The 27901-nt window shown below is 45.3% G+C and overlaps 1 protein-coding gene across 9 annotated transcripts in view; it reads left to right on the plus strand.

Annotated features, from left to right (window-relative positions):
- Positions 1-27901, plus strand: part of ST3GAL3 (ST3 beta-galactoside alpha-2,3-sialyltransferase 3) — a 308463-nt gene that overhangs the window by 119677 nt on the left and 160885 nt on the right. For 5 of the 9 annotated variants that reach the window (XM_044301369.1, XM_044301368.1, XM_044301371.1 and 2 more), the window contains one exon: positions 9932-10057. The exons of the other annotated variants lie outside the window; for them this stretch is intronic. In XM_044301369.1, the coding sequence (XP_044157304.1) occupies positions 9932-10057 (126 nt within the window). The remainder of the gene's footprint in view (positions 1-9931; positions 10058-27901) is intronic. 9 annotated transcript variants of the gene reach the window in all.

The following is a 27901-nucleotide window of genomic DNA, read 5'->3' on the forward strand; positions in this document are numbered from 1 at the left end:
TGAGGGAAATTACTGTATGGGGCAGTGTGGGGGAAATTACTATATGGGGCAGTGTGGGGGAAATTACTATATGGGGCAGTGTGGGGGAAATTACTATATGGGGCAGTGTGGGGGAAATTACTATATGGGGCAGTGTGGGGGAAATTACTGTGTGGGGGCTTAAAGAATTTGCCATGGCATGGAGCAGAGGAAAGAGAAGGTCTACATGACAGGAGATGTCCCTGGATGTAAGAGGTATGTGGTGCTGAATTTTCCTGTGAGGGAAATTACTATATGGGGCAGTGTGGGGGAAATTACTATATGGGGCAGTGTGGGAGAAATCACTATATAGGGGCAGTGTGGGGGAAATTACTGTGTGGGGCAGTGTGGGGGAAATTACTGTGTGGGGCAGTGTGGGGGAAATTACTATATGGGGCAGTGTGGGGGAAATTACTGTATGGGGCAGTGTGGGGGAAATTACTGTATGGGGCAGTGTGGGGGAAATTACTACATGGGGCAGTGTGGGGGAAATTACTGTATGGGGCAGTGTGAGGGAAATTACTGTATGGGGCAGTGTGGGGGAAATTACTGTATGGGGCAGTGTGAGGGAAATTACTGTATGGGGCAGTGTGGGGGAAATTACTATATGGGGCAGTGTGGGGGAAATTACTATATGGGGCAGTGTGGGGGAAATTACTATATGGGGCAGTGTGGGGGAAATTACTATATGGGGCAGTGTGGGAGAAATCACTATATAGGGGCAGTGTGGGGGAAATTACTGTGTGGGGCAGTGTGGGGGAAATTACTGTGTGGGGCAGTGTGGGGGAAATTACTATATGGGGCAGTGTGGGGGAAATTACTGTATGGGGCAGTGTGGGGGAAATTACTACATGGGGCAGTGTGGGGGAAATTACTATATGGGGCAGTGTGGGGGAAATTACTGTATGGGGCAGTGTGGGGGAAATTACTACATGGGGCAGTGTGGGGGAAATTACTGTGTGGGGCAGTGTGGGGGAAATTACTATATGGGGCAGTGTGGGGGAAATTACTATATGGGGCAGTGTGGGGGAAATTACTGTATGGGGCAGTGTGGAGGGAAATTACTACATGGGGCAGTGTGGAGGGAAATTACTACATGGGGCAGTGTGGAGGGAAATTACTACATGGGGCAGTGTGTGGGAAATTACTGTATGGGGCAGTGTGGGGGAAATTACTATATGGAGCAGTGTAAGGAAAAAACTATATGGGGCAGTGTGGGGGAAATTACTATATGGGGCAGTGTGGGAGAAATTACTACATGGGGCAGTGTGTGGGAAATTACTGTATGGGGCAGTGTGGGGGAAATTACTATATGGGGCAGTGTGCGGGAAATTACTATATGGGGCAGTGTGGGGGAAATTACTATATGGGGCAGTGTGGGGGAAATTACTATGTGGGGGCAGTGTGGGGGAAATTACTATGTGGGGGCAGTGTGGGGGAAATTACTGTGTGGGGCAGTGTGCGGGAAATTACTGTGTGGGGGCTTAAAGAATTTGCCATGGCATGGAGCAGAGGAAAGAGAAGGTCTACATGACAGGAGATGTCCCTGAATGTAAGAGGTATGTGGTGCTGAATTTTCCTGTGGGGGAAATTACTATATGGGGCAGTGTGGGGGAAATTACTATATGGGGCAGTGTGGGAGAAATCACTATATAGGGGCAGTGTGGGGGAAATTACTGTGTGGGGCAGTGTGGGGGAAATTACTGTGTGGGGCAGTGTGGGGGAAATTACTATATGGGGCAGTGTGGGGGAAATTACTGTATGGGGCAGTGTGGGGGAAATTACTGTATGGGGCAGTGTGGGGGAAATTACTACATGGGGCAGTGTGGGGGAAATTACTGTATGGGGCAGTGTGGAGGGAAATTACTACATGGGGCAGTGTGGAGGGAAATTACTACATGGGGCAGTGTGGAGGGAAATTACTACATGGGGCAGTGTGTGGGAAATTACTGTATGGGGCAGTGTGGGGGAAATTACTATATGGAGCAGTGTAAGGAAAAAACTATATGGGGCAGTGTGGGGGAAATTACTATATGGGGCAGTGTGGGAGAAATTACTACATGGGGCAGTGTGTGGGAAATTACTGTATGGGGCAGTGTGGGGGAAATTACTATATGGGGCAGTGTGCGGGAAATTACTATATGGGGCAGTGTGGGGGAAATTACTATATGGGGCAGTGTGGGGGAAATTACTATGTGGGGGCAGTGTGGGGGAAATTACTATGTGGGGGCAGTGTGGGGGAAATTACTGTGTGGGGCAGTGTGCGGGAAATTACTGTGTGGGGGCTTAAAGGGTTTCTACCACTTGCAGATCACATATTTGGTGATCAGACACTAGCGATCCGCTAGTGTCTGATGTAGCTTACAAGCTAATTATTACCTTAATCCGTTCGGCCCATACCTCAAAAAAAGCACTTATATCTTTATGCAAATGAGCCTCTAGGTGCTATGCAGGCGTTTTTCCAGCACCTAGAGGCTCCGTCTACCTTGCAGTTTGCCGCCCATCGCCTCGCTCCAGCACGCCCATCTCTTACCGTATTCGATCCTCCCCCTGCTTCAGCCTTCAGAAATCCCGCGCCTGCGCCGTTCGTCGCGGCATTCGGAGGCATTCGGCGCAGGCGCAGTCAATGTCTGACCGCTCCGTGCTCAGACATTTCCACTGCGCCTGCGCCGATGTCATCGGCGCAGGCGCAGTGGAAATGTCTGAGCACGGAGCGGTCAGACATTGACTGCGCCTGCGCCGAATGCCGCGACGAACGGCGCAGGCGCGAGATTTCGGAAGGCAGAAGCAGGGGGAGGATCGAATAGAGTTGAAGATGGGCGTGCTGGAGCGAGGCGCTGGGCGGCAAACTGCAAGGTAGACGGAGCCTCTAGGTGCTGGAAAAACGCCTGCATAGCACCTAGAGGCTCATTTGCATAAAGATATAAGTGCTTTTTTTGAGGTATGGGCCGAACGGATTAAGGTAATAATTAGCTTGTAAGCTACATCAGACACTAGCGGATCGCTAGTGTCTGATCACCAAATATGTGATCTGCAAGTGGTAGAAACCCTTTAAAGAATTTGCCATGGCATGGAGCAGAGGAAAGAGAAGGTCTACATGACAGGAGATGTCCCTGGATGTAAGAGGTATGTGGTGCTGAATTTTCCTCCATGTCTTTTTTATTATAATTATATGTATTTTAAATTTGGCAACCACATTTTTCAGTTTCGGACCCAATTTGGGGTATTTTTTTAGTCTGAAGATGTCCTATGGCCTAGGGCAGAGGTGGCGAACCTATGGCACGGGTGCCAGAGGCGGCACTCAAAGCCCTCTCTGGGGGCACCCACGCCCTGTAAAAAGTGTAAGACGTACCACTATGCATTAGACTTTTCCTGCCATTCATCAGCGCAGGTTGCACTATGAGCGGCACAGGCGGCGCACTGAGTGTAGTCAGGTATTATAGCTAAATGATAAAGTACATGGCAGATATACTATATGTAGTATTCAGGTTAACTTGCCGTGTTGGCACTTTGCGATAAATAAGTGGGTTTTGGGTTGCAGTTTGGGCACTAGGTCTCTAAAAGGATCACCATCACTGGCCTAGGGAGACTGTGGCGCTCACGAAGCACTGCAGCCTCTTCATACAAAAAAACTAAACTAAAATAGAGGGAGGGGCCCAAGTTGGGTAGAAAGCCCGGGCCTATCATGCACTTAATCCTCCCCTGGCCATACTGATATCACTGAATGGATGAATACCACTGGATATCAATATACACTGTATCTAACTATTAAGCATATTTGTGTGGTCATCAGGCTGAGGTTTTGGCTGAGAGCCATATTTTCCTGTAACACTCCTCTATGGAGAATAGGCCTCCTTATGTTAATTGCAAAAGATGATAGAGCACGTATCAGATGCTGAAAGTTAGACATGAAGAAAATGAACTTATTTAGAACTTGATGGTAGCAAGGCATCTCAACGAAATTGGGACCAGGGCAACAAAAAGCTGGAAAGTAAGTGATAATAACAAAAAACTGCTGGAGAGCAATTTATTATGCCACCATATTCAGCCGGACAACTCCCAGGAAAAGGTGGTTAAAGGTGGTTAATACGCCTGGAAATCCACTGCTGTCCCCTAAGTTTTTGGGTGTTTTTTTAATGATATTTTTATTGCAGTCGGCGGGCTTCCTCCTCCAGTACCTTGTGTGATGGGTCATATGAAACATTTCCTCAGTTTCAGAGATGACATCACGTCTAATAGTGCGGATACAGTCAATCTGTAGGAATTTCCGCATGTTTAATGTCATCCTGGAGAAGGTTTGAAGAGCTATCGAAATGGAAAATAGAAACATTTTTTGTGAGTTAACAAATAATATTTGATGCCAGGAAAATGTGTTGATAGCAGAACAGAACAAGTGCGGTGACGGCAGCGCTGGCATCTCAGTAATAGAGGTCACTTGACTGGAGTGTTTGCATTTGCAGGTGACGGATGGCAGAGGGCACAAGGAAGAGAGGATGTGACTCATGCCATTAAACTGCTTTCAGGGAACTGTTCTGTAAATCAGGAGTGACCCGTCCACGTATATTCAAAAAGTACTGCTTTTTTTCCCCCCCCGATTTGATTGTAAATTCTTTGGCTGAAAAATTAGCACAATAGACTGAAACACACATGGGGCCGGCTTACCCCTTAACTGTGTAACGTCCCCAGGAAAGGAGAAGGTGCAAAAAGGCATCATTACTTTCAGGACCATGGAAAGGGCATTTAGAGGACATAGAAGGGTGAACCTGGTGATTTAGCACTTTGTACACTGAATTTTACATTGTGATTTCACACAGTATTGCACCACAGAAAGACACATGAAATTACAAAGCAAAACTGTGATATTGCCCAGCATCACAGTCAGGAAATGCTGCATGCAATGCCAAGGGAATAACATGCAGATGGAAGATAACTGAATATAATTTTAAATAATCACAAAAAAATCGTACATTCATTTACATGAACACATTTAATGACATCCCATAGAAACATTTGATGCAATCTCTGGTCTGGGATCCCCTTTATTAGTCTTCAGGAACAGTTGCAGAGAGCCCCATCTCTGTAGGACTCGTCCATATATTATATCATAGCCTATCCATGTGAATGGACACCAAGTAAGGCCACAATGTACAGTCTCCTTCCACTTCCCACCCACAGTATTCACGACTGATTTCTGGGGGATTCAACTACTGACTGCCAACAGGTGGACCAGATGGGGCCAATTTTTACAGCTTTTCTATATATAGTAGTATACATTTATATTCCGTATTTACACCACTTATTTTACAGCATGCATTACAGTATATAACTATCTATTGGGTGTAAGGGGTGTCAATGAATGCACCTAACAGGAGATTCTGTCAGGTCTCGGTGAAGTCTTGTAAGTGAATGAATTACATTATAAGGCTATTTATACATTTTGGGGGCAGTTTTTAAAATTATTGCATTGTACTCATTTCAAGCTAAAAATAATTTATTTTTTGAAAATGTAGAGCCCTTTTCTCTGTACAGGGCTGAGTTTCTCTAGTAGCAGGATCTGAATTTTCTCTCTGTTCCGTCAGGCAGCTCAGCTGACGGGCTCCTTATCTCTGCTCTCTGACCTTATAAACACTTATTATAGGTCAGTTATTTTCTTACTGATAAGTAATGTGGCTTAAATAAATGTTTATGAACCTCTTAGTAATTTAGAGATAAGGTGTATTAGAGTACAAGTCACACAGCTACTGTATAAAAACATTTAACCCTTTGTGACAGAACGGCTGAATATTTTTAACCACTTAACATCTGGACCATTTACCTCCTTCCTGACAGAGCCTAATCTTGCAAATCTGATATGTGTCACTTTATGTCAGCGGTCCCCACCAGCCGGGCTGCGGCCCAGTACCAGGCCCTGGAAGATTATTTGCCGGGCAGCGGCAATACAGAGGAGCGGAGACGCCAGGCGCATGCGCACCTGACGTTCACATCACACTGAGTGGGCGGCTGTACAGTGGGAATGAAGGAGAGCATTCCTTCCTTCCAACTGTGATGCCAGCCAGCCACTGCCACCAATAAGGAGAGAGCGGGCGGAGGAGGGGAGGGACTGTGGCCACAGTGCCACCAATGATAATTAACCATAGGACGTTTCATGGGTCCATACTTTATTAACTAAGTAGCAGGACATGTAGAGCGGCGGCCAGGGATCTCCCTGCACTTACTCGGCCGCTGTGGCCCCCATTACCGTCTCCCGCGCTGTGTGCTAATTACTCCTATTGGAACACCAGGGAGGAGACATCAGCTTCTCTCCCTGGGCGTTCCTTCTCCCTGGCTGTAGCGCTGTCCAATCGCAATGCAGAGTGTCACAGCCGGGGAGAAAAAAAAACTCACCTTCTCCCTGGGGCTCCGATCGTGATACTTAGCATAAAGAGCGGGAGACTGTAACAGGGGCTACATCGGCGCAACGGAGCGGCGACCAGATATAATAGTAAGTGCTGGGAGATCCCTGGGCGCCGCTCTACATATCCTGGTACTTAGTTAATAAAGTATGGACCCATGAAAGGTCCTCTTACAGATAAAGGAGGCGGGTGCGGTACCTGAAGAGTTAACTGCCGCTGATCGCAGCTACCTGTCTGGTGCTGGCTAAGTGATTCTTCCGCACCCACCTCCTGTATCTGTATTAAAGGTCAATTATCATTGGTGGCACAGTGCACCCCCCCTTCCCAGTATTAAAAACATTGGTGGCGCAGTGAACCTCCCCAGTATTAAAATCATTGGTGGCAGTGGCAGCTTCTGATCGGAGCCCCAACATTCCAATCCTGGGGCTCCGATAGGTTACCATGGCAGCCAGGACCCTACTGAAGCCCCGACTGCCATGGTAATCTCCCTGCTGCTGTATGTACTATGAACAGGGCAGCAGGGACAGTGTAAAAGTCCTATTAACAATAATAGAGCTCTAATAGGGCTTCTTTATTGCCTGGTAAGAAATGGTAGCACATCCCGAGGAGTTGACTAGAATATGGTTGAGAGTAAGATTCAAGTCTCCACATAAGATAACTGTGCCTCTCCGCTTAGGGGGAACCTTGTCAACTAAGAAGGTAACCTGATTTTGATAAGGGGCATAGATATTGAAGAAAGTTAACTCCTGGCCTCCATTACCTATTAAGAGGATCAGATACCTGGCATCCGGATCGACCACACACTCCAGCAATTGGTAAGTCAAGGATTTGTGAATTGCAACTCCCTTAGACTTGTTGTGTTTATTATTAGCGACATGCCAGGTTGTGTATTGACGATGCTGGATGCCAGGAGCAAACTCCTCCTTAAAGTGCATTTCCTGAAAGCAAGCAATATGTACCTTTCATCAATGAAAGTGAGGAAGAACTTGATGTAGTTTCTAAAGGTAAGTGAAGGCCCTTCGCATTGAGTGACACAATATTGAGCGATGTCATCTCAGGAGTCGCACACGGACCCGCAAAATGTAAGAAAGAGAGCAGCAACGAGAGAAGATGAAAAGAGAGGAGGAGGGAAAGTGGGAGGAGGGGGAGAGAAAAGAGGGGGGGAGAGGGGAGGAGGTGAGAAAAAGCTAAATAAAAAACAGAATGAAGAGACCAATTGGTCCCAAGAGACGGTCACTCAGGAGAGAAATCCTCCCAAGAGAGTGTCCCAGGCTATGTGGGGAAAGTGACAGTTAGGATAGGTAGGTCCACCTCTCACCCCTAAAGACAAATCTAACTACTGGAGATCATTATGGAACAGCGTCACCTGCGACATAAGACTGAAAAGACAAACCTGCTAGGCGTCAGATAATGGGGAAAGAAACAACTTAAAGTGCATAACATCTCCAAAGGGTCCTCAGGTCAGGGCAGACGCCAGGGAATTCCGCAATGGACCATTGGATCATTGTTAGCGTCTTCTAAGGGATCGGGTGCTTCTTGTAGAATTCGAGAGTCTTTGCGGAAAAGTAGAATTAGGCGGAATGAAGGTGGGCCACGAGTCAATGTCCACGAAGGATAGGTGTAGGCTATAAAGGAATCCAGGTAAGTCTTTGCTGCAGCAGAGAGAAGCTGATTGACCTTTATTACCCTCTATCAAAGCAAAAGGAAAGCCCCAGCGATAAGGTATTCCTCGGTCCTGCAGTAGAGCAAGGAGAGGTTTCAATGCTGCTCATTGAGCAAGCGTGTAGCGGGAGATGTCTTGTAGGATCATGATGGGCGACCCTTTAAATGACAGAGACTACCGTTGTCTGGCTTTGAAGAGGATCTGTACTTTAACGGCATAAAAATGTATCCTACAGATACTATCTCTGGGCCGGGAGCCCTCAGGTGCTGGTGGTCGGAGTGCCCGGTGTGCCCTGTAAATTTGAATGGCAGTGGTGCTGGGGAACTCCAGTAGGTAATTGAATATTGATAAGAGGGTGGGGAAAAGGTCAGCGGTAGAAACAGATTCTGGGAGACCTCTTAAGCGAAGATTGTTGCGTCTTCCACGGTTCTCCAAGTCATCTAGGTGTTGTTGAAGAGTGTGAATTTGCGTCCCTTGGGCCTTGGTGACATCCTGAAGAGCTTTCACTTCAGCAAACACTGTTGTATAGTCTTGAACCATGGAGTCCACTCGTTTGGTGAGAGTAGATAGATCTGTGCGGAACTGAGAAAATTCCTGTTTACATTCTTGTAAAATATTAGCCGCAAAGTTAGTCCTCTTTAGAGGGTAAGGAGCAAAGAAGAGCATGTAAATCTGCTATAGTCGGTGGTCTGGAGTCTTTATCAGGTGTTGTGAAAGCTGACCTTTCCTGCGCCGTCAAGTGGTTTGTATGAATTTGAGAATGAAGGTTAATGTGGGGAGTCTCCAGGGTTTAGAGGCCTGACAATTGTATATCAGGAGAGCGACCTGGTGCCATAATCTGGGAACTGACCCATGAGAATTCGGTCGACCAATAAGAAGATACCGCCAGAGAGGGATTAGGTGAATCTGGTGGGGACAGGGGGCCCCTAGGACGCTGCCTATATTGATTTAAGGCCAGGGACAGGTCTTGTTGCTGTTGATTGGCGGTCTCGTGTACTAGCTCTTGGGGTCCAGCATCCGGACGTTTTATAGAGAGAGCGTAGAGCAATGGGGTATAAGAGTGAGGGGGCAAATTAGCAAGGGATTGTGGTTCGAAGGCTTGCGCTCCAGGCCGCAACGTGGAGCCTGCGGTGTGGGAGGCAATAGAGGAGGGCAATGGGGCAAGGAAAGATGGCAGCAGGGAGGAAGAGGGGATTGGAGAGCTTGCCTGAGAGGTTATGCAGTCCTCGTCATTCCGTCGATCTGCCTTCTCACCATTGCTGGCAGGTGCTGTCACTGGCCACACACCCCACAATTTTTTTTATAAAAGCTGTTGCCATTCCTTCTAAGCTTAAGATTTCTGATAGTTAAAAATTAATGAGAAAAGCTATAGAGAGCAACAGGGCGTCTATAGGGAACAGAGCTCAGCAGGAAAATTCATGTTCATGGTGTAGACATTTTTCAGCATGTTGGAATCTGTCTGATAATTAATGTTTAGAAGGTCAGAATTACAATTTATTTTTGGCTTTTATTTAGTTTCTACCATCAAATAAAATTTTCTCCAAAAAACTATCATCAATAGTTATCACAGTTTTAGCATTTCATGACCATTTTTAGTAAAGATCTTTGATTTTCTTGGGTCGGGATTAGACTTTAACTTTGTATCAGTCATGAAGAAGATTAGCACATAGTAAAAAAAAAAAAGCTGCTTGTATCCCATGTTCAGAGTGCCCCTTTAAGTAAAGACACAATTAAGTAAAGTGGCTGCCCCTATCTCCTTCTCTGGCTATTCAGGCACATCAACCTCTGCTTGCTTTCTTACGCTGCCCTTTTAGCCTGGTTACTGAATTACTGAGGGAAAGATTTCCTTGTTAAACAGGACGGAGAGAGAGGAAAGCTGGGATCCTGACTCTTCACACTGTGACCCCAACGCACAATGTACCGGACAGAACCGAGTCCAAAGAGTCCAAAGACCCGGGGGTTGTTCCAGAATCATCGCTAATAAGTAGGTGTTTGAGGCCATTACTTAAAAAGTTTATTTTCTTGTCCTATTAATGATGTCAGCGTTACACCATATGAAACGGAACTAATGATATTTGACACGCTAAGTTTTATATTACAGTTTCACAATTTCAGCAGAGTGGATTATACAACATGGAGTATAATACAGGATGTAACTCAGGATCAGTACAGGATAAGTAATGTATGTACACAGTGACTGCACCAGCAGAATAGTGAGTGCAGCTCTGGAGTATAATACAGGATGTAACTCAGGATCAGTACAGGATAAGTAATGTATGTACACAGTGACTGCACCAGCAGAATAGTGAATGCAGCTCTGGAGTATAATACAGGATGTAACTCAGGATCAGTATAGGATAAGTAATGTATGTACACAGTGACTCCAGCAGAATAGTGAGTGCAGCTCTGGAGTATAATACAGGATGTAACTCAGGATCAGTACAGGATAAGTAATGTATGTACACAGTGACTGCACCAGCAGAAAAGTGAGTGCAGCTCTGGAGTATAATACAGGATGTAACTCAGGATCAGTACAGGATAAGTAATGTATGTACACAGTGACTGCACCAGCAGAATAGTGAGTGCAGCTCTGGAGTATAATACAGGATGTAACTCAGGATCAGTACAGGATAAGTAATGTGTGTACACAGTGACTGCACCAGCAGAATAGTGAGTGCAGCTCTGGAGTATAATACAGGATGTAACTCAGGATCAGTACAGGATAAGTAATGTATGTACACAGTGACTGCACAAGCAGAAAAGTGAGTGCAGCTCTGGAGTATAATACAGGATGTAACTCAGGATCAGTACAGGATAAGTAATGTATGTACACAGTGACTGCACCAGCAGAATAGTGAGTGCAGCTCTGGAGTATAATACAGGAAGTAACTCAGGATAAGTACAGGATAAGTAATGTATTGTGGTAAGGTGAACAGAAAAGTGTATGGTAAAGTCCTGGAAGGGGTGTAAATCCCACCCAGTTTCCTCAACTGGGTGAGGTAAATAAAATCCAGAAGATTAAAATGTTCTCAGCAATGTGTAGGTTGCCAAGACGGTTTGGTTAACTTTATGGGCTGGATTTTATTGTACTGGGAGAAGGTAGGATTGGTAGAGGGACCTCCCCAGTCCACCACATTCCGGGACAGGTTTTCCCCTAGCCTGAGGGATCCCCAGCTGAAGCCAGCTGGGATCGTCAAGGGGAAATAAAGAACAGTCCAGGCTGTCAGTCTGGGGAGAGTAATGCCTGGAGAAAGTCTGAGAAGATGGCTGCCCCGGTAGCTAGAGAAGCCCAATTCTCTGTGTGACCTGTGTTTAATAGGTAAGCTAGGATCTTCACTGTATTAGCCAGATCCCAGACGGGCAGGTGTTTATTTTGGTTCTGTTTATGTTTTGTGGTGCGGGACCTTCACCTTACCCAGTGAATTATAACTGGGGTGCCTGTATTGCCGGAGTGTTATAAATAAATTAACGTTTGGACTTTAACCTTGTGGTCTGCAAGAGAAACTGTCACCGCCGCCCTGCCTGAGACTGTAACCCCTTACAATTGCTGTCGGATGCGGGCAGGCGTGCCTGCTGAAAAAAGGCAATAGCAGGTTGTTAAGGGCAACGGCGAGACAGTTGATGATTTAATGTCCTGGGTAAAAGCTGTAACTACAATGCAAAGTGCATCAAGTGCCATGGAGGAAATGATGACGCATCTGGTGCTGGCTAACCTAAGGCAACAACAGGCCATGGAGCAACAGCAGAGGTTGCATGCACAGTATAAAAAGAGACACGAAGAAGCCTTATGTGTCCAACAACAGGCTAATGCACAGCAACAACAAGCCTTATATGCCCAACAGCAGGCTCAGGCCGAGGCCCAGGCTCGGCAACAGGAAACAAATCGTTTGCTGATGGAGCATATCGCTGCAATAGGAGAGACTGCTGTAACTCCAGCCCCACAAGTGGAGGTAAGCCCCTGAGAGACTTTGAATGTGAGGAGGGCTGTGCAGTGGGCCTTGCAAAAACTGACACTTGATCATGATGTCGAGGCCTACCTGACCGTATTTGAGAGGGTGGCGGAAAGAGAAAGGCTGCCAATAGCAGAGTGGGCAGAGGTCCTGGCGCCCTTTTTGTCCAGGGAACCACAAAAGGCCTACTATGACCTCAGGGAGCAGGATGTCCGGGACTATGTCAAACTAAAAATGGAGATCCTGGCTCGTTTGGGCTTTACACCAGCGGTTCGTGCCCGGAGGGTCCACACGTGGAGCTACACCATGGATAAGCCTGCTCGATCTCAGATGTTTGACCTCCTGAGTCTTCCAGTGGCTGGAACCAGAGCCCTCCCGGTTGAGCTACAATGGTGGGTCAGACATGGAGACCCCAAAACTACGGATCAGCTTGTGAACATGGTGGAAAGGTTCATGACGACTGAGGACTACCGCAACAACACCTCCCCGGGGTGCCCAACCCGTGTCATCTGTGGGTAAGAGAGTTCTGGCTGTTGAGGGTGTATGGAGGGGTGCAAGGGGGAATAAGGCTCTAGAGGTTGGGCGTGGCCATAAGGCTGAGTCTCCCGGGCAGTCCGGACCCGGAGAGGTCTTCTCACCTAGAAGACCCGGGGCGCCCCAGTGCTGGAGGTGCCGTGAGTGGCGACACATTGCTGCCTATTGCCCTCTGACTTCAGAGCCCATGGAGTGTGTCGGGAGCCGGAGACAGTCGCTGTATGCGGTGCCAGTGTGCGCGGCCTCCCCAGGACTAGAGACTGAGCCGCAAATATGTACCCTGGTGATAAATGACTGCTCCGTCAGGTCTCTGTTGGACCCCGGTAGTCTGGTCACCCTAGTGCATGCCAGCTTTGTGGCTGGGAATTATGTGCCGGACAAAAGAGTAAATGTGCTGTGCATCCATGGAGATGCAAAGTCATAACTGGTGGCTTGTGTTAAGCTGGAGAATCCGGCTGGGACTGTATCCTATGAAGTCGGCGTTGTAAAAAACGTATGCATAATATGATATTGGGCCGGGACTTGGTTTAAAGGAAGAGACCATTGCAAACAATGATGCCGAAAGGTGCAAAATGAAGATGTCATGTTAACTGAAATGGCTGATGAAAATTTGGGGTTATGTGACGTACCTGATAAAGACACTTTTCCATTGCAGGTGTTAGCTGGTGAAGATGAAGCTTCCCCAACTGGGGAAAATGTGTTGGACTTAGGGGTGTCTCGGGGTAACTTTGGTACAGAGCAATTGAGACCCCACTCTCATGAGTGCTCACAGAAATGTTAATGTGATAGATGGTGTACCACAGGTACCAGAAGCTGACCAAAAATGTCTGCATTTTGCCATGAATGTAAACCTGCTGCATCAAGTTAATAAATGCAACAATGAAATTGTGGAGCAGATTCTGGTGCCAAAACCCTAAAGACGTATGGTACTAGATCTCGCACATAACCACCTACTTGGGGGTCATTTGGGTGTTAGCAAAACACAGGAGAGGGTACTACAAAGATTTTTCTGGCCTGGAGCATACAAGGAAGTGGAAAGATACTGCCCAACCTGCCAGATAAGTGCCCCGACCTTACATTTCCGGAGTCCCTTTGGTGCCTCTTCCCATCATTGAGGTACCTTTTGAAAGAATTGCCATGGACTTGGTGGGTCCCATTGTTAAGTCAGCTAGGGGGCACCATTATATCTTGGTTGTGTTGGACTATGCCACATGATACCCGGAAGCGGTACCCTTGAGAAACATGGCGTCCAAAAATATTGCCCGGGAATTCTTTTTCATGTTCTCCGGGGATCCCTAAAGAAATTCTCACGGACCAGGGTACCCCCTTTATGTCGAGGGTCATGAAAGAGTTGTTCAAGTTGTTCAAAGTCATCCAGATACGTACCTCGGTGTACCACCCACAGACAGATGGGTTGGTCGAGAGGTTTAACAAAACGCTGAAACAGATGTTAAAAAAAAGTGGTAGAAAAGGATGGTCGGGACTGGGACTGCCTCCTGCCATACCTTATGTTCTCTGTTAGGGAGGTGCCTCAGGCTTCTACAGGGTTCTCACCATTTGAGCTACTATATGGCCGTCACCCGAGGGGTTTACTCAATGTAGCTAAAGAAACCTGGGAGGCTGAGGCTATTCCCTATAAAAGCGTCATCGAATATGTGGCTGACATGCAAGACAGGATAGCGACCGTGATGCCCATTGTTAAAAAACATCTGCAAAGAGCTCAGGAGGCTCAAAGCAGAATCTATAACAGGTCTGCCAAGGTAAGGGACTTTAATCCCGGGGACAGGGTCCTGATTCTAGTTCCCACTGTAGAAAGTAAGTTTCTGGCAAAGTGGCAGGGTCCCTACGAGGTTGTGGAAAAAGTGGGTGAGGTGAACTATAAGGTGCACCAACCAGGAAGGAGAAGACCCTACCAGATTTTCCATGTAAATCTGATCAAGCCATGGAAAGATCGGGAGTCATTGGTGGCCGCACAGAACATGAGTAAGGAGGTGTCACCACCAATTCCTCCGGTAAAAATTTGTGAGGCATTGTCAGTACCCCAGAAACAAGAAGTAAAGGAGTTTCTACACAAAAATAGAGGAAGGTTTTCTGACCTACAAGTCCGTAGCCACCTGATAAAACATTCTGTGAGAACTGAGCCCCATTGTAAGGTGAATCTAAAGCCCTACCGGATACCAGAAGCATGCAGAGAAGCGGTATCCTCTGAGGTCAGGCGCATGCTTGAGTTAGTTGATGCAAAAGAAAAGACGACATTCTCCAATCCAGAGGGGCTGTTCCAGTACACAGTGATGCCGTTCGGGTTACATGGAGCCCTTGCTACATTTCAGAGGTTGATGGACCTGATCTTAAAGCCACATCGTGACTATGCTGCAGCTTACCTTGATGATGTGGTCATTTTTCATCTGATTGGAGAAGTCACCTCTGGAAGGTACAGGCCGTTATAGACTCCATTAGTGATGCTGGCCTAACCATAAACCCTGAGAAATGTGCAGTGGGTCTGGAGGAAGAGAAATATCTTGGCTACATTATTGGTAAAGGGCTGGTTAAACCCCAGATCAATAAAGTAGAGGCGATACAAGACTGGCCTAGGCCCTTGACAAAGAAACAAGTCAGGGCCTTCCTTAGTATAACAGGGTACTACCGCCAATTCGTACCAAATTTTGCCTCGATGGCAGCACCATTGACTGACTTAATGAAAGGCCCTAAGTCAGTAATGGTGAAGTGGACCCCAGAGGCAGAAAAGGCCTTTCAGAGCCTAAAGTCCACTCTCTGTCAACAGCCAGTGCTCACTTCCCCGGATTTCAGAAAAGAGTTTCTGGTCCAGACTGATGCATATGAGACAGGCTTGGGAGCGGTCCTGTCACAAGTGATAAATGGGGAGGAGCTCCAAGTGATGTACCTAAGTAGGAAGTTGACCCCGGCAGAAAAAAATTATGCCATAGCGGAACGAGAGTGTCTAGCCATTAAATGGGCTCTGGAGTCACTTAAATATTACCTACTGGGGAAAAATTTCAGTTGGTAACAGATCACGCTCCTTTAACTTGGATGAAACAAAACAGGGAGAAAAACGCAAGAGTAACCGGGTGGTTTCTCTCCCTGCAAAATTTTTATTTCAAGGTTGAACATAGGCCAGGGAAATTACAGGGGAACGCAGATGCTTTGTCCAGGATACACTGCTTGTTGGCTGAAAATATCCAGACCAATCTGGAGAAGGGGGGGGGGGGGGGCAGGCGGTGTGTATGTGGTAAGGTGAACAGAAAAGTGTATGGTAAAGTCCTGGAAGGGGTGTAAATCCCACCCAGCTTCCTCAACTGGGTGAGGTAAATAAAATCCAGAAGATTAAAATGGTCTCAGCAATGTGTAGGTTACCGAGACGGTTTGGTTAACTTTATGGGCTGGATTTTATTGGACTGGGAGAAGATAGGATTGGTAGAGGGACCTCCCTAGTCCACCCCATTCCGGGACAGGTTTTCCCCTAGCCTGAGGGATCGTCAAAGGGAAATAAGGCACAATCCAGGCTGTCAGTCTAGGAGAGTGAGGCCTGGAGAAAGTCTGGGGAGCTGGCTGCCTTGCTGGCTAAAGAAGCCAAATTCTCCCTGTGACCTGTGTTTAATAGGTGAGCTAGGATCTCCAGACTGGCAGGTATTTATTTTGGTTCGGTTTATGTTTTGTGGTGCTGGACCTTCACCTTCTCCAGTGAATTATAACTGGGGTGCCTGTATTGCCGGAGTGTTATAAATAAAGCAACGTTTGGACTTTAACCCTGTGGTCTGAGAGAGAATCTGTCACCGCCGCCCTGCCTAAGAGTGTAACCCCTTACATAATACAGGATGTAACTCAAGATCAGTACAGGATAAGTAATGTATGTACACAGTATTTTCTCCAGCAGAATAGTGAATGCAGCTCTGGAGTATAATACCGGATGAAATTCAGGATCAGTGCAGGATGAGTAATGTATGTACACAGTGACTTCACCAGCAGAATAGTGAGTGCAGCTCTGGAGTATAATATAGGATATAAATCGGATAAGACCAAGATAAGTAATGTATGTTCCTGGATTAATGGGGTTTCACTACTGGATTTAGATGGGAATATCCTAATATTGTTCCAAATGTTTTTTTATGAATCCGGTCATTGATCTCGACATTCTCGGGAACTCTTTGTTTATAGCCACACGCCAGCCTTGGCCTCTGAAGGAAAGTTTTTCTTTTTAATTGTGCCTCCAGTCTCTGGAGAGTCAAGGGTCTTATGTTGGTTAAACTCTACAGTTCAATACTGGTATTCATTAAACGTCAGAAATATGTAGCCCTGGGGAGATGTCATCATCTATGGATCTGTAGTGATGATCAAAGTGACTGGTGTAGTCAATAGTGGGAGCAGAACAACGGGTCCCTGTGTAGGACGCTGCACTCATATAGAAGACGGATCCACTTTTGTCGCCAGTGGTTAATCTTACATGAATAACATGAAGCTCACTGACCACAATATACTCCTTTCATCGGGTCGTTCTTTTTAGATGTGCTGTTCGTTATGATTAAACACTGGATTATGAAGATGGCTCTTTCTCATCCTGGGGGAAATCAAGGTGGCAAATGTGCCACTAATAGACATTAATCAGAGCCCCGGGCCAGGGGTCTGACATGCTTTGTTTCCTGGGGGAATAAGTTGACATTATTATTTGATAAAATTGACAAAATCCTTCAATTTGCCATCAAAATAGCTCCTTTGGTTGAAGTGAAACTACGCTAGGCACATGTGGGGTAAGACTAAAAATTTCCATAAGACCTGAGCTGCAGAAGCTGGTTCACCTTGGGTGGGAACCACCACCGTGACCTTAATGAAGTGGTCATTGATTTACTGGATAACCCCATTTTTTCTAAAGATAGATCATCAATATCAGATCGGTGGGGGTCCGACACTTGGTACCCCGCTGATCAGAAGAGATCGGGCATTTCGTGAGGGCTGTAATGTCAACGTACCTTGGTCACATGGCCGAGTTGCCGCTCAGCCCCATATAAGTGAATAGGGCTGATCTGCAATACCAAGCACAGCTGCTGTACTATGTACGGCACTGTGGTTGGAGAGCTGCCAGGAGCCGGCTACACTCACCGGAGCTCAGGGGAGCAGGGCAGGACTCAGATCCCCAGTTATCTGATAATGGTGACCTATCCTGTGGATAGGTCATCATTATCACTTGCTAGATAACCTTTTTAAGAGGACATACAGAGATGTTTCCACCCTGGGAAAGTCCTTGATAAACTATGTTAGTAGCCAACTAGTCCATAGAAGCCCCACACTAATGCAACGGTGCTTGGGATGGACCTCCGCTGTGTGCTCTGACTTTTGAATCATAGGGCTGAACTCCCTGTTTGGTCATCTCATTCCCCAGGTGCTCAGTGTTTTTTTTTTTTTGGGGGGGGACAAATGACATTTGCTGAGCTCCAGATTCCACCTGCATTTTTCCAACCAGGTCAGCAATAAATACAACCTCTGTAGATGTTCTGAGCTTGTGGTTGAGGGGTGATAATGATGACCTTTAAGCTGTTTAACAAACATTAGAAATGTACTTTTCTAAGCACAACTCCATCAATCTATGGAAGGTGTGGAGGCATTCTTTTCCTGATGTTTCTCAACAACTGACACCTTCCATTGCCCACACTCAGGGTAGAGAAGTATCAGTTTAGAGCCTACATGGAGTTTCTTTTCAGGGCAGCAGGTAGGCAACTCACACAATACAAGCATTAAGACATCTGTGGTCCATACAGGATTGCAAATTTCCATCTTTTCTTTTCATCAACATGATGAGAGGTAACCATGGATTCTGATGATGTGGCTTACAAGCATAGTTTTAACATCATCTTCACCTCTTAGTAGAGCGCTGGTGAAGTGTGTCAGAGTTAGTCTCATTGTAGGAGAAAGCATTGGGGTGGTCCGTCCAGCAACTCAGCCACTTTTCCTGATTCACCGTAGGACAGCTCAGTTTCATCTAGCTACACTTCTTTCAAGAGCTGATCCCCCAAGGTCTTCAGTGGATTGGTACTGGGTTGACATACTGAAATCGTAGTGGTGTCAACTTATGCAGGATTGATCGGCCAGCATGCTTGCTGTGCAACCTGGTCCTCTCTTACATGGAACACTTCTGCCATTGACTCATGTATTGTCAGGACCACAGTCTGACATTCATTGTCCTCAGGGTACTTCCAACACATCAGAAGATGGTACCTTTACACAGCCTCCTCTTCTTGGGTACATCCTGAAGTACCTCCTAAATCCAGCACTGCTTTAACATCCTCTGTGAAGCCAACTATGGTGGTCACTTATTCAGAACATATTTCCAGTACTTTGGCCTTTGTACATTTGCCAAGAGCCCACCTATTTCTCATAAACCTTTCATCTCCTGAATCAGCAGAACATTAGAACATCACACTCCATTAAACTCAGCTGTAATTACAGGGAATTCTCACACTAGGTCTTGCTTCTCTAACAGGGAGTATAGGTTGACATCTTTTGTAGCTTGGTCCTAAACTACAGGCTGCATCAGCATACATTTATTTGGCTGCTTGTTGCTGGCCTCTCTTTCTGATCTGTCTCCCAGTGGACACTTTCCTCTCTAGGTCTGGCTTCTGAGGTGCCACTTCGTTTTCATGACAAGCACCTCTTTTAGCTCTCTCATCACCTCTTCCATAGATTCCATTAGATTCTTATCTAATTTGAACATTTAACTCCACCTGCTGCATCACTGGACCGGTCCCATATTGATCCTCCAGTGACTGCTTCCTTTAGCACCTGGTGTCACGTCAGGTTCCTGTTTCAGCTTCTGCTTGTTCTTCCTTATCGCAACAGTCTCACAGAAGATGTGTTTCCATATATGTAAAATCAGATCAAAAGTCCATCTGTCCCCTTCAGACCCATTAAACTTTGGGAGATGTATCAGAAGGGCTCCTACAGGTATCATAAGCCAGGCCTGAGGACGAGGACACTCCTTCAGTGACCATATTTACATCCATCCTGCCGACCACGCCAAGTTGTAAGGTGTAGGTGTAATGGAGACAAATGCACTTTTGGTTAACTCTTTACTGGAATGTTTTATATAACAGTGACAACTCTGAATATAATCCAGGGCATGTATGACTAGTGTCTAGTAATAAGTGTGATAATAGCATATACTAATTATGGAGTCACATGACCAGGACACATTTTTATCCACTGGAAGTAACAATAAGGTTGTGGAATGATGTAATAAAGGGCGTCCAAGTTAACTGTCACTTGGCTGAATCCAAAGCACATAATGCATAACACAAAAGATCAGTTAAAACCCCTGCCCCCCTGGGCGCTGACTCTACAGAGAACTTCTCTCTCTCACTTAGGCCTTCAGCAAGTCAGGGGTATCAGGCTTTGCACAGCCACCATGCTCTGACTGAGACTCTGAGGTCTCTATTTTGAAGTAAAAGTCCCAGTAGACACACCTGGGATTGCCTCAGGCCAGGGAAAGTACTGGATTGGGGGAGGAAGTGGCATGTCCCACCACCAACCTACATGTTGCTCCATTAGAATCCAGCCCAAAAATTCTTAAACAACCTGCCTCAGCAAACTATACTTTTCTGGATCCTATTATACCCAGCTAAGCACTTTGGGTGAGATATACATCCCCTTCTAGTACTTTACCATACACTTTGTTACAAAATATTATTGGCTGAAACCAGAGGACCCCTTTAAGACACTTTCTAGCTATTCCCTACGATGTTACATTACATTATCAGCAGGGCAGAGTGTATTAATGTTATATTTGCATCCACATGGCGGGTGTGTGAGGGGCATATGTTACGTAATATACATTGTATGTCTGTAGCCTTGTATAGTAGATGCAAGGATTTAGAAGTATTACTAGATGTCATAATATGGTGTCTGTGCGGTATATCTATATGTAGCAGCGGAGGAGACGGACTTACAAGCCTTCACATCTGTAATTCATTTCTGGAGCAACGTTAGGTGCAGCAATAAAGCAGAGATTTTCACATGAGAATTTACAGCCGTTAACGCGCAGATTGTGTGGCTGCGGTTGGCGGTCACATCGGATCCTGTGTCTTACGGTTTCAGGTCGCTCACTTGCATATAGTATCAGCAGGAAGATGCTGGGGGGAAATTGATGCTTTTAAAGGGGTTGTTCAGCCATTTAGATTTTCCATCATAACATTAATCACGTCATATTGATGCACACCAAATAACATACAATATAACTACTGGACCATGATTAAAAGCAATTAAAAAATCCACAAAAAAAGGGCCTGGAGGACCCAAAAACATGATATGAGCACCTCCCCCACAGCAGGGTGCACAATACAACCAATGGAATAGGTGAAGGATAATTATAAAACACCAAATATGGAAATTCATATAAAACTACAGACCTGGTCACCAAGAAAGTAGAATAATTATAAAACAGCGAACATACAGCATAAGAATCTAAACCAAATCACCACATTAGTCATTAAAGGGCATCTGTCAGCAGTTTTGTACCTATGACACTGGCTGACCTGTTACATGTGCGCTTGGCAGCTGAAGGCATCTGTGTTAGTCCCATGTACATATGTGCCCGCATTGCTGAAAAAAATTAAGTTGTAATATATGCAAATGAGCCTCTAGGAGCAACAGGGGCGTTGCCGTTACACCTAGAGGCTCATTGAATATGGGACCAACACAGATGCATTCAGCTGACAAGCGCACATGTAACAGGTCAGCCCGTGTCATAGGTACAGATCTGCTGACAGATGCCCTTTAAAGTACCACCAATATGTATGTATAAAAGTAAGAAAAGGATTTCTTTATTTGATGTGACATCACATAAACTGAACTAAATCTGTGCAGACATATAGAGTCATAGGTATTGTACAACAGAGCCATACGACCTGGTAGAATAGAAAACAACACAGCACCTCCTCCACCGTGCTGTGGGTCCAGCCCCATCCAATCATTCAAGTCTCTGATAGATGGGTAGATTACCGAAGCCTGAGTCAGGAGCTCTTTGGAAGACCGCAGTGGCAACAGCTATCTTACAATAGGGCCAAGGCCTCTTCAATATCACACTGGAGATGGTGCCAACCCAGATTACTGGGAATAACGCAAGAGATGTGCCGGGGCTGGTAATAGATGTTCTAAAGTAATTTTCCATGTTTCTAGCAGAAAACCCTCCACATAGCGTAATTACCAGGTGACATAATATGACAGTGTATAGACACAAGTCTCCCGATGACTGGGTTTTGTCCTGTGACGGTGAGGCAGCCAGAAAGTGAACGATCCCAGAACCTCTCATGACATATGAGGCAGCGGTTATTGGCAGCTCTTATAGTGCATTCCCGTGGTTTATGGTTACATCCGAGAACATATTCCAGCTCTGTCACTTCTCATAGTTATGTGTATTCAGAAGAAACCAAAGACCAACGGTAGATTCTCTCTATGTACGTGATGGTCCCAGTCATCTCTTGGCCATAGTGGCAATGCTGTCATTCTAACACAATTAGGGACTTATCTCTGGCCACCTGCAGTATCACAACCAAGGATGTGTAGAGGTGAACTCTCACTTAAAGACCATGGACACCTCTGCATTTTTAGTACATTTATGTATATTATAAAATATAAATATAAATAAATATAAAAAAATCTGAAATTAGTTTTTGTTAAAACTTTTGTACAATTTTTTTTTTCCTCCCCAGCCCTCCCCGTTTTTAAAAATCACAGTTTATCAGCACATTTTGAAGAACAGCATTGGAGGAATCTGAAAGGGTTAAAAATAATAGGGATAAAGGTTTGCAAATCAGACTGGAGAGATGGGGATAAAAGTGTAAAAAGTCTCTAGAAAAGAAACAGAATTCATTCAACCCAGAGTGTTGTTTCCATTGTTTTGTCCTCCTAAGGGCACACTAAGGATCATATCAGTCACCGTCCAGAGAAACTGCATGTTGTGGATGGGAGCACAGAAGCCGGGTGGCGGACGGACGTGTGTACAGACTCCAAAACTGATTCAGCTTGCAGGCTGTGCAGTTCTTCAAGCTTATTGGGAGGCAGTGCCTGGGTGAGGGATGGCGGGCTGCTTTAACCCTGGTGTTGTTTGAAATCTTGCACTCTAAGTTTTAAAACATGACAAGGATTGCAGCATTCTCCTCTACTTTGAGGGATATAGCCTTTACAAACCAGGTTGGGATTTATAGAAGCTGAAGTGAAAGCAGGTTTCAGCTGCTTTGACTCCTGACCCATTTTCGAAAGGATATATCTTTTTATCTGTAGCAGCTAATGTTTAGAGCTTCGATATTGATTACCACTACAGAGTAAAATCTAATATATTAGCCCTCACATGGTTATTTTGTCAGAAAAATAAAAATGTTCTAAATCTTGGAATGCAGGAACAAAAAAATATGATTATTTTGTAAAAACTGTTGTTTTTATTGTGAATGTATTCTACCAATACAAACTACATCAATTTGAAATCCTCGTAACCAAACTAACGCACAGAACAGTCATACCACTTAAAGCACACAATGAATGCAGGAAATATAAATCCCACAACATAATGGTAATCATGTCATGCATAAGGGTCTGGATGCAACGACCTGAAATGCGTAGATGCTGTTGTCTGTGTGTATGGCTATATCTTTTTGCGTAAACAAACAATGGATTTTTTGGAAGCTGGATTTCTCCATATTTTTGTGTCTGGTACCCTAAATTGGTTCCAAAAAGCAGCCACAAGCTGTTCTGAAAAATTCAAGGTTATGATCGCTGGAGCACGGGGGGGGGGGGGGGGAGGTGGGGCAAATGTTGATGGTCTATAAGGGTAAAATTTGTTACTAAGTCACTAAGATCTTAAAATGCACTGGAGACATGTGCCAGCTATATTTACTTCAGACGAAATTTCTAAATCTACAATAAAAAAAAAAAACATTTTTGGGAGGGTTTTTCCAATTTTAATGTGACTGTACCAGTACGTCAGTCATTTAGGGGTATATTGGGAAGCCCACCTGAGCATGGATGTAACTATAGGGGGTGCAGAGGTAGCAGTCGCTACTGGGCCCAGAAGCCTGAGGAGGGCCCAAAAACCCTTGTGCCGCATAAGAACAAACTGGTATTAAAGAAAGTGCATGCTGGTCGAGTTACACCTCTGGCTGGAGGGAAGGGGTTAGGTCAAGAATTTGGCATGGGGGGGTTTGCCGTTTCAATTTTTGCCTCCAGCAGCATAAAGGCCAAGTGCTTCCCTGCCCCTGGCCACAAACCACTGAGGGAAGGGGGACCCAAGCTGAACTCTTGCACCGGGCCATGAGCCTTTAGCTACGCCCCTGCATCTGAGTATTGTTTGTGCTTATTTAATGGGGGAAAGAGAACCTTAGAGTTTTTGGGGGGAGGGACTGTGGTTTGGAGGACGTAACTGGTCAGGTTTTTCAGTACAGTTCATACGTGCTGCTTATGTAGTAAATGTGGTACATGGCTTGTAAAAGGGGGAGCGGTTGCTGTCCAAATATTTTCACTACCTAATTTCCAAAAGGTGATTTCCAGAGGTCAGTAAGTGTGACCTTATATAGTCAGAATATAATTGTACCAGGAATTACTGTACACTCCAGTGCATGGCAGGGCCTCCAGAGCAGTTGGATAAGACAGTTCACATTTACGTTGAAGCATGCCACACAGATTCCATTAAAACTAGCTCAACAAAATAGCGCACCAAGTCTGGTAAAATGGGCTCCATGATGGAATTCAATGGGCGCCATTTGTGTCCGTTATGCAAGCGTTTCCATAGTTTTCACTGTTCTGCTCATATAATGGAGCAGAACAGTGGAAATATTTAATGCAGACGTGAACAAAGTCATTACTTTCTACTTTGCAGTGTATGCAGCCTTGATTTGCAGCTGGAGGAATGTGTGACGACTGCTAATCTCTGGGCACGTTTTCACTAATCCAGTGATGCTGCTATGAGTCACCCGCTGCCCCATTACACAGTGATTCATCTTAATTCGTTGTGGTTTTGCGGCATTATATCCTATGGACCCGCCTCGTACACATAATGCAGAGAAACCTTCTAATGGGAAACGATGACGTGAAATCCCCAGCGAAGCATCCAGTGCTTTCTGTACACACCGAGAGACACCCGCGCCAAATACTGTGCCGGTAATGAGTGGAAATATTCCTTTATTGTCTTCTAGATTATAAAAGACTGGATGGAAATAATTTAGTAGTAGATTATAGATGCTGCGCATGTGACGTAAGAATATATTGTGAGCTTCTGGATAAAGGACTGATGTGACTGATGGCAAATCTATGTACACCGCCGCTGATTATGTCAGTGCTATATAAGCAACAACACAATCCCTAACAGCTCAGCTGGGTAATGAAGGGGAAGCAGTGACTCCACAAGCAGAATAGTGAGTGCAGCTCTGGAGTATAATACAGGATGTAACTCAGGATTAGTACAGGATAAGTAATGTATGTACACAGTGACTGCACCAGCAGAATAGTAAGTGCAGCTCTGGAGTATAATACAGGATGTAACTCAGGATCAGTACAGGATAAGTAATGTATGTACACAGTGACTGCACCAGCAGAATTGTGAGTGCAGCTCTGGAGTATAATACAGGATGTAACTCAGGATTAGTACAGGATAAGTAATGTATGTACACAGTGACTGCACCAGCAGAATAGTGAGTGCAGCTCTGGAGTATAATACAGGATGTAACTCAGGATCAGTGCAGGATACGTAATGTAATACATTTACAAAGAGACCCATTTTTTATGTCACTTTTCCTACAAGTGAACTTTCTCTGAAAGGTTGAATATTTTGTAGGTATAATGTGTTTGTATTATGACTTGCCTTTTATAAACTCCTCATACTGAGGTGAGTGGTTCCACTAGTGTTATTCTTTTCTGGCACTGAGTTCCGTCACAGGGGCTCTATACCGGAAAATAACTGATCAGTTTTATCTCCATGCATTCTGAATGGAAAGCGATCCGTTCAGGATGCATCAGGATGTCTTCAGTTCAGTCGTTTTGACTGATCAGGCAAAAGATAAAACTGTAGCATGCTACGGTTTTATCTCCGGCGAAAAATACTGAAGACTTGCCGGAATGCCGGATCTGGCATTTTTCTCCATAGGAATGTATTCGTGCCGGATCCGGCATTCAAAATACCGGAATGCCGGATCCGTTCTTCTGCATGCGTAGACCGGTAAAAATTTGAAAAAAGAGACAAGACGGATCCGTCTGTCCGCATAACAAGCAGAGAGACGGATCCGTTCTTGCAATGCATTTGTGAGACGGATCCGCATCCGGATGCGTCTCACAAATGCTTTCGGTCACATCCAGATTGGCGAATCCAGCGGGCAGTTCCGACGATGGAACTGCTTGCCGGATCACACTGCCGCAAGTGTGAAAGTAGCCTAACATTATCAGAATAACTGACGAGTGCCTGGAGCGGCCATTCTCTACTGGTTTCTTTGGCTTAATTTTTTATTTTATTTTTATCTGAATGGGATAGCGCAGTCATATAATGAAGATCTATAACTGAAGGAAGCAGTCCTATAGAGCAGATGTATGTGGTAGGATGGATAGTAAAGAGCATGTCCAACAGAGGCTCAGTCTCTTTTCAGTTCATCCCCTCTGCTTTAGGCCTCATGCACACGACCGTGCCGTTTTTTGCGGTCCGCAAAAAACGGAAGCCGCCTGTGTGCCTTTCGTAATTTGCGCAACAGAACCGGCGGCCGTCAGTATAATGCCTATTCTTGTCCGCAAAGCGCGGACAAGAATAGGACATGTTATATTTTTTGCGGGGCCGCGGAACGGAGCAAAAGATGCGGACAGCACACTGAGTGTTGTCCGCATCTTTTGCGGCCCCATGGAAGTGAATGGGTCCACATCCGAGCCGCCAAAACGATGGCTCGGATGCGGACCCAAACAACGGTCGTGTGCATGAGGCCTTACACTGCAGATGTTGCTGTGTCAGTAGGACATCATTTCCATAACTGTAAGGAGAGAAAGATTATAGATTACATATAAGTAAACCACAGTGAGAAAAAAAAAGTGAACAAGATACAAAAGACGGGGTGGAGGAGTCCTAATAATGGGGAGCAGCCCGAAAGCTGGCTTTATTGTGACATGTCTTATAATGATTTTGCTTGTTCTGTCTGTTCAATACTGACATAGAATTTATATTTTACTTTAATTTTTCATGTGTTTTATTCCAGTATGTTTGCATTTAGAATAAGAGATTTGACACAGGCGGGGGCGCTGTTGTATTGGTCCTTATATAAAGAAGCTTTGTAAATAGCTGTGGTGAGAAGTGGTACTGCAGGTAGCTTTCATAAGTAAACTGTAAGGAGATTTGAAGGCAAAATCTGCAGAAAAGAAAACTCTTAATCAGGACATATATGACATATGAATGTATCACCTGAGACAGAATGGTTGAATATGAGATAATAGAGCCTCTTTGTCCTGGTCCTCAGAGACAGATCGGATGAGTCTGCAGTATCTATAAGGACGAGGTAACCATTATGGGGATGGTCCCAGAGAAAGCTAAGAAGACTGAATCCATTGACTGAACTGATCGACTGTTAACCTATGTCAGTTGCAAACCTCTAAGACGCACTCAGACCCGGGTGTGACGTGGCTTTGTCTGCAGTGAGGCAATGAAGAGGTTTCTGTATTGCACTTCTCAGATCTCTTTTCGCATACTGCATTTGCCAGATTGATTTCATAGCATTTTGATAAAATGCTTTTTGCTTAAAGGATATGTGTCATTTCAGATAGATCTGATGCATGCACTAGAAAGCTGCGGTTTTGTGTCCGGTCTGCAAAACGGAGCAAACCAGCATGAAAATCAATGTAGGTCAATGGGGCTGGATCTGGCGCCCATTGACTTACAATCATTTCCATACCAGATCCAGTTTAGATTCAATTCAACCGGATCCAGCAGAAACAGATGCATCCGGATGTATTAAAAGGCACGGATCCGTTTAATTCTGTTTTTGATATTCTCTGCCGTATCTCAAAACCGGAAAGCCACTACCCAAGTGTGAAACAGGCCTAAAGAAATGATCAATCTCCCCCTAAGATGGAAGGCAGATGAAAGGGCTGAAAATCCTTTACATGACGGACATGAAACGCTGAATACAAACTAAGCTAGCCGCTTGCTGATGGTTTTGGATAGCAGCATCTCAGTAAAAATACGTGGAGTTTATCACTTTATTATGTAATGACACACTGCAGGGAAAGTATGACTGTGATATACTGAATTTCACAACAGGAACTTTTATTAATTGATGATATCAAAGAGCCGATATAATCAGGGTTGTTGTTTTTTTTGCTGG

Source organism: Bufo gargarizans, chromosome 7 (genome assembly GCF_014858855.1).
Source record: "Bufo gargarizans isolate SCDJY-AF-19 chromosome 7, ASM1485885v1, whole genome shotgun sequence".
Lineage (NCBI taxonomy): Eukaryota > Metazoa > Chordata > Amphibia > Anura > Bufonidae > Bufo > Bufo gargarizans.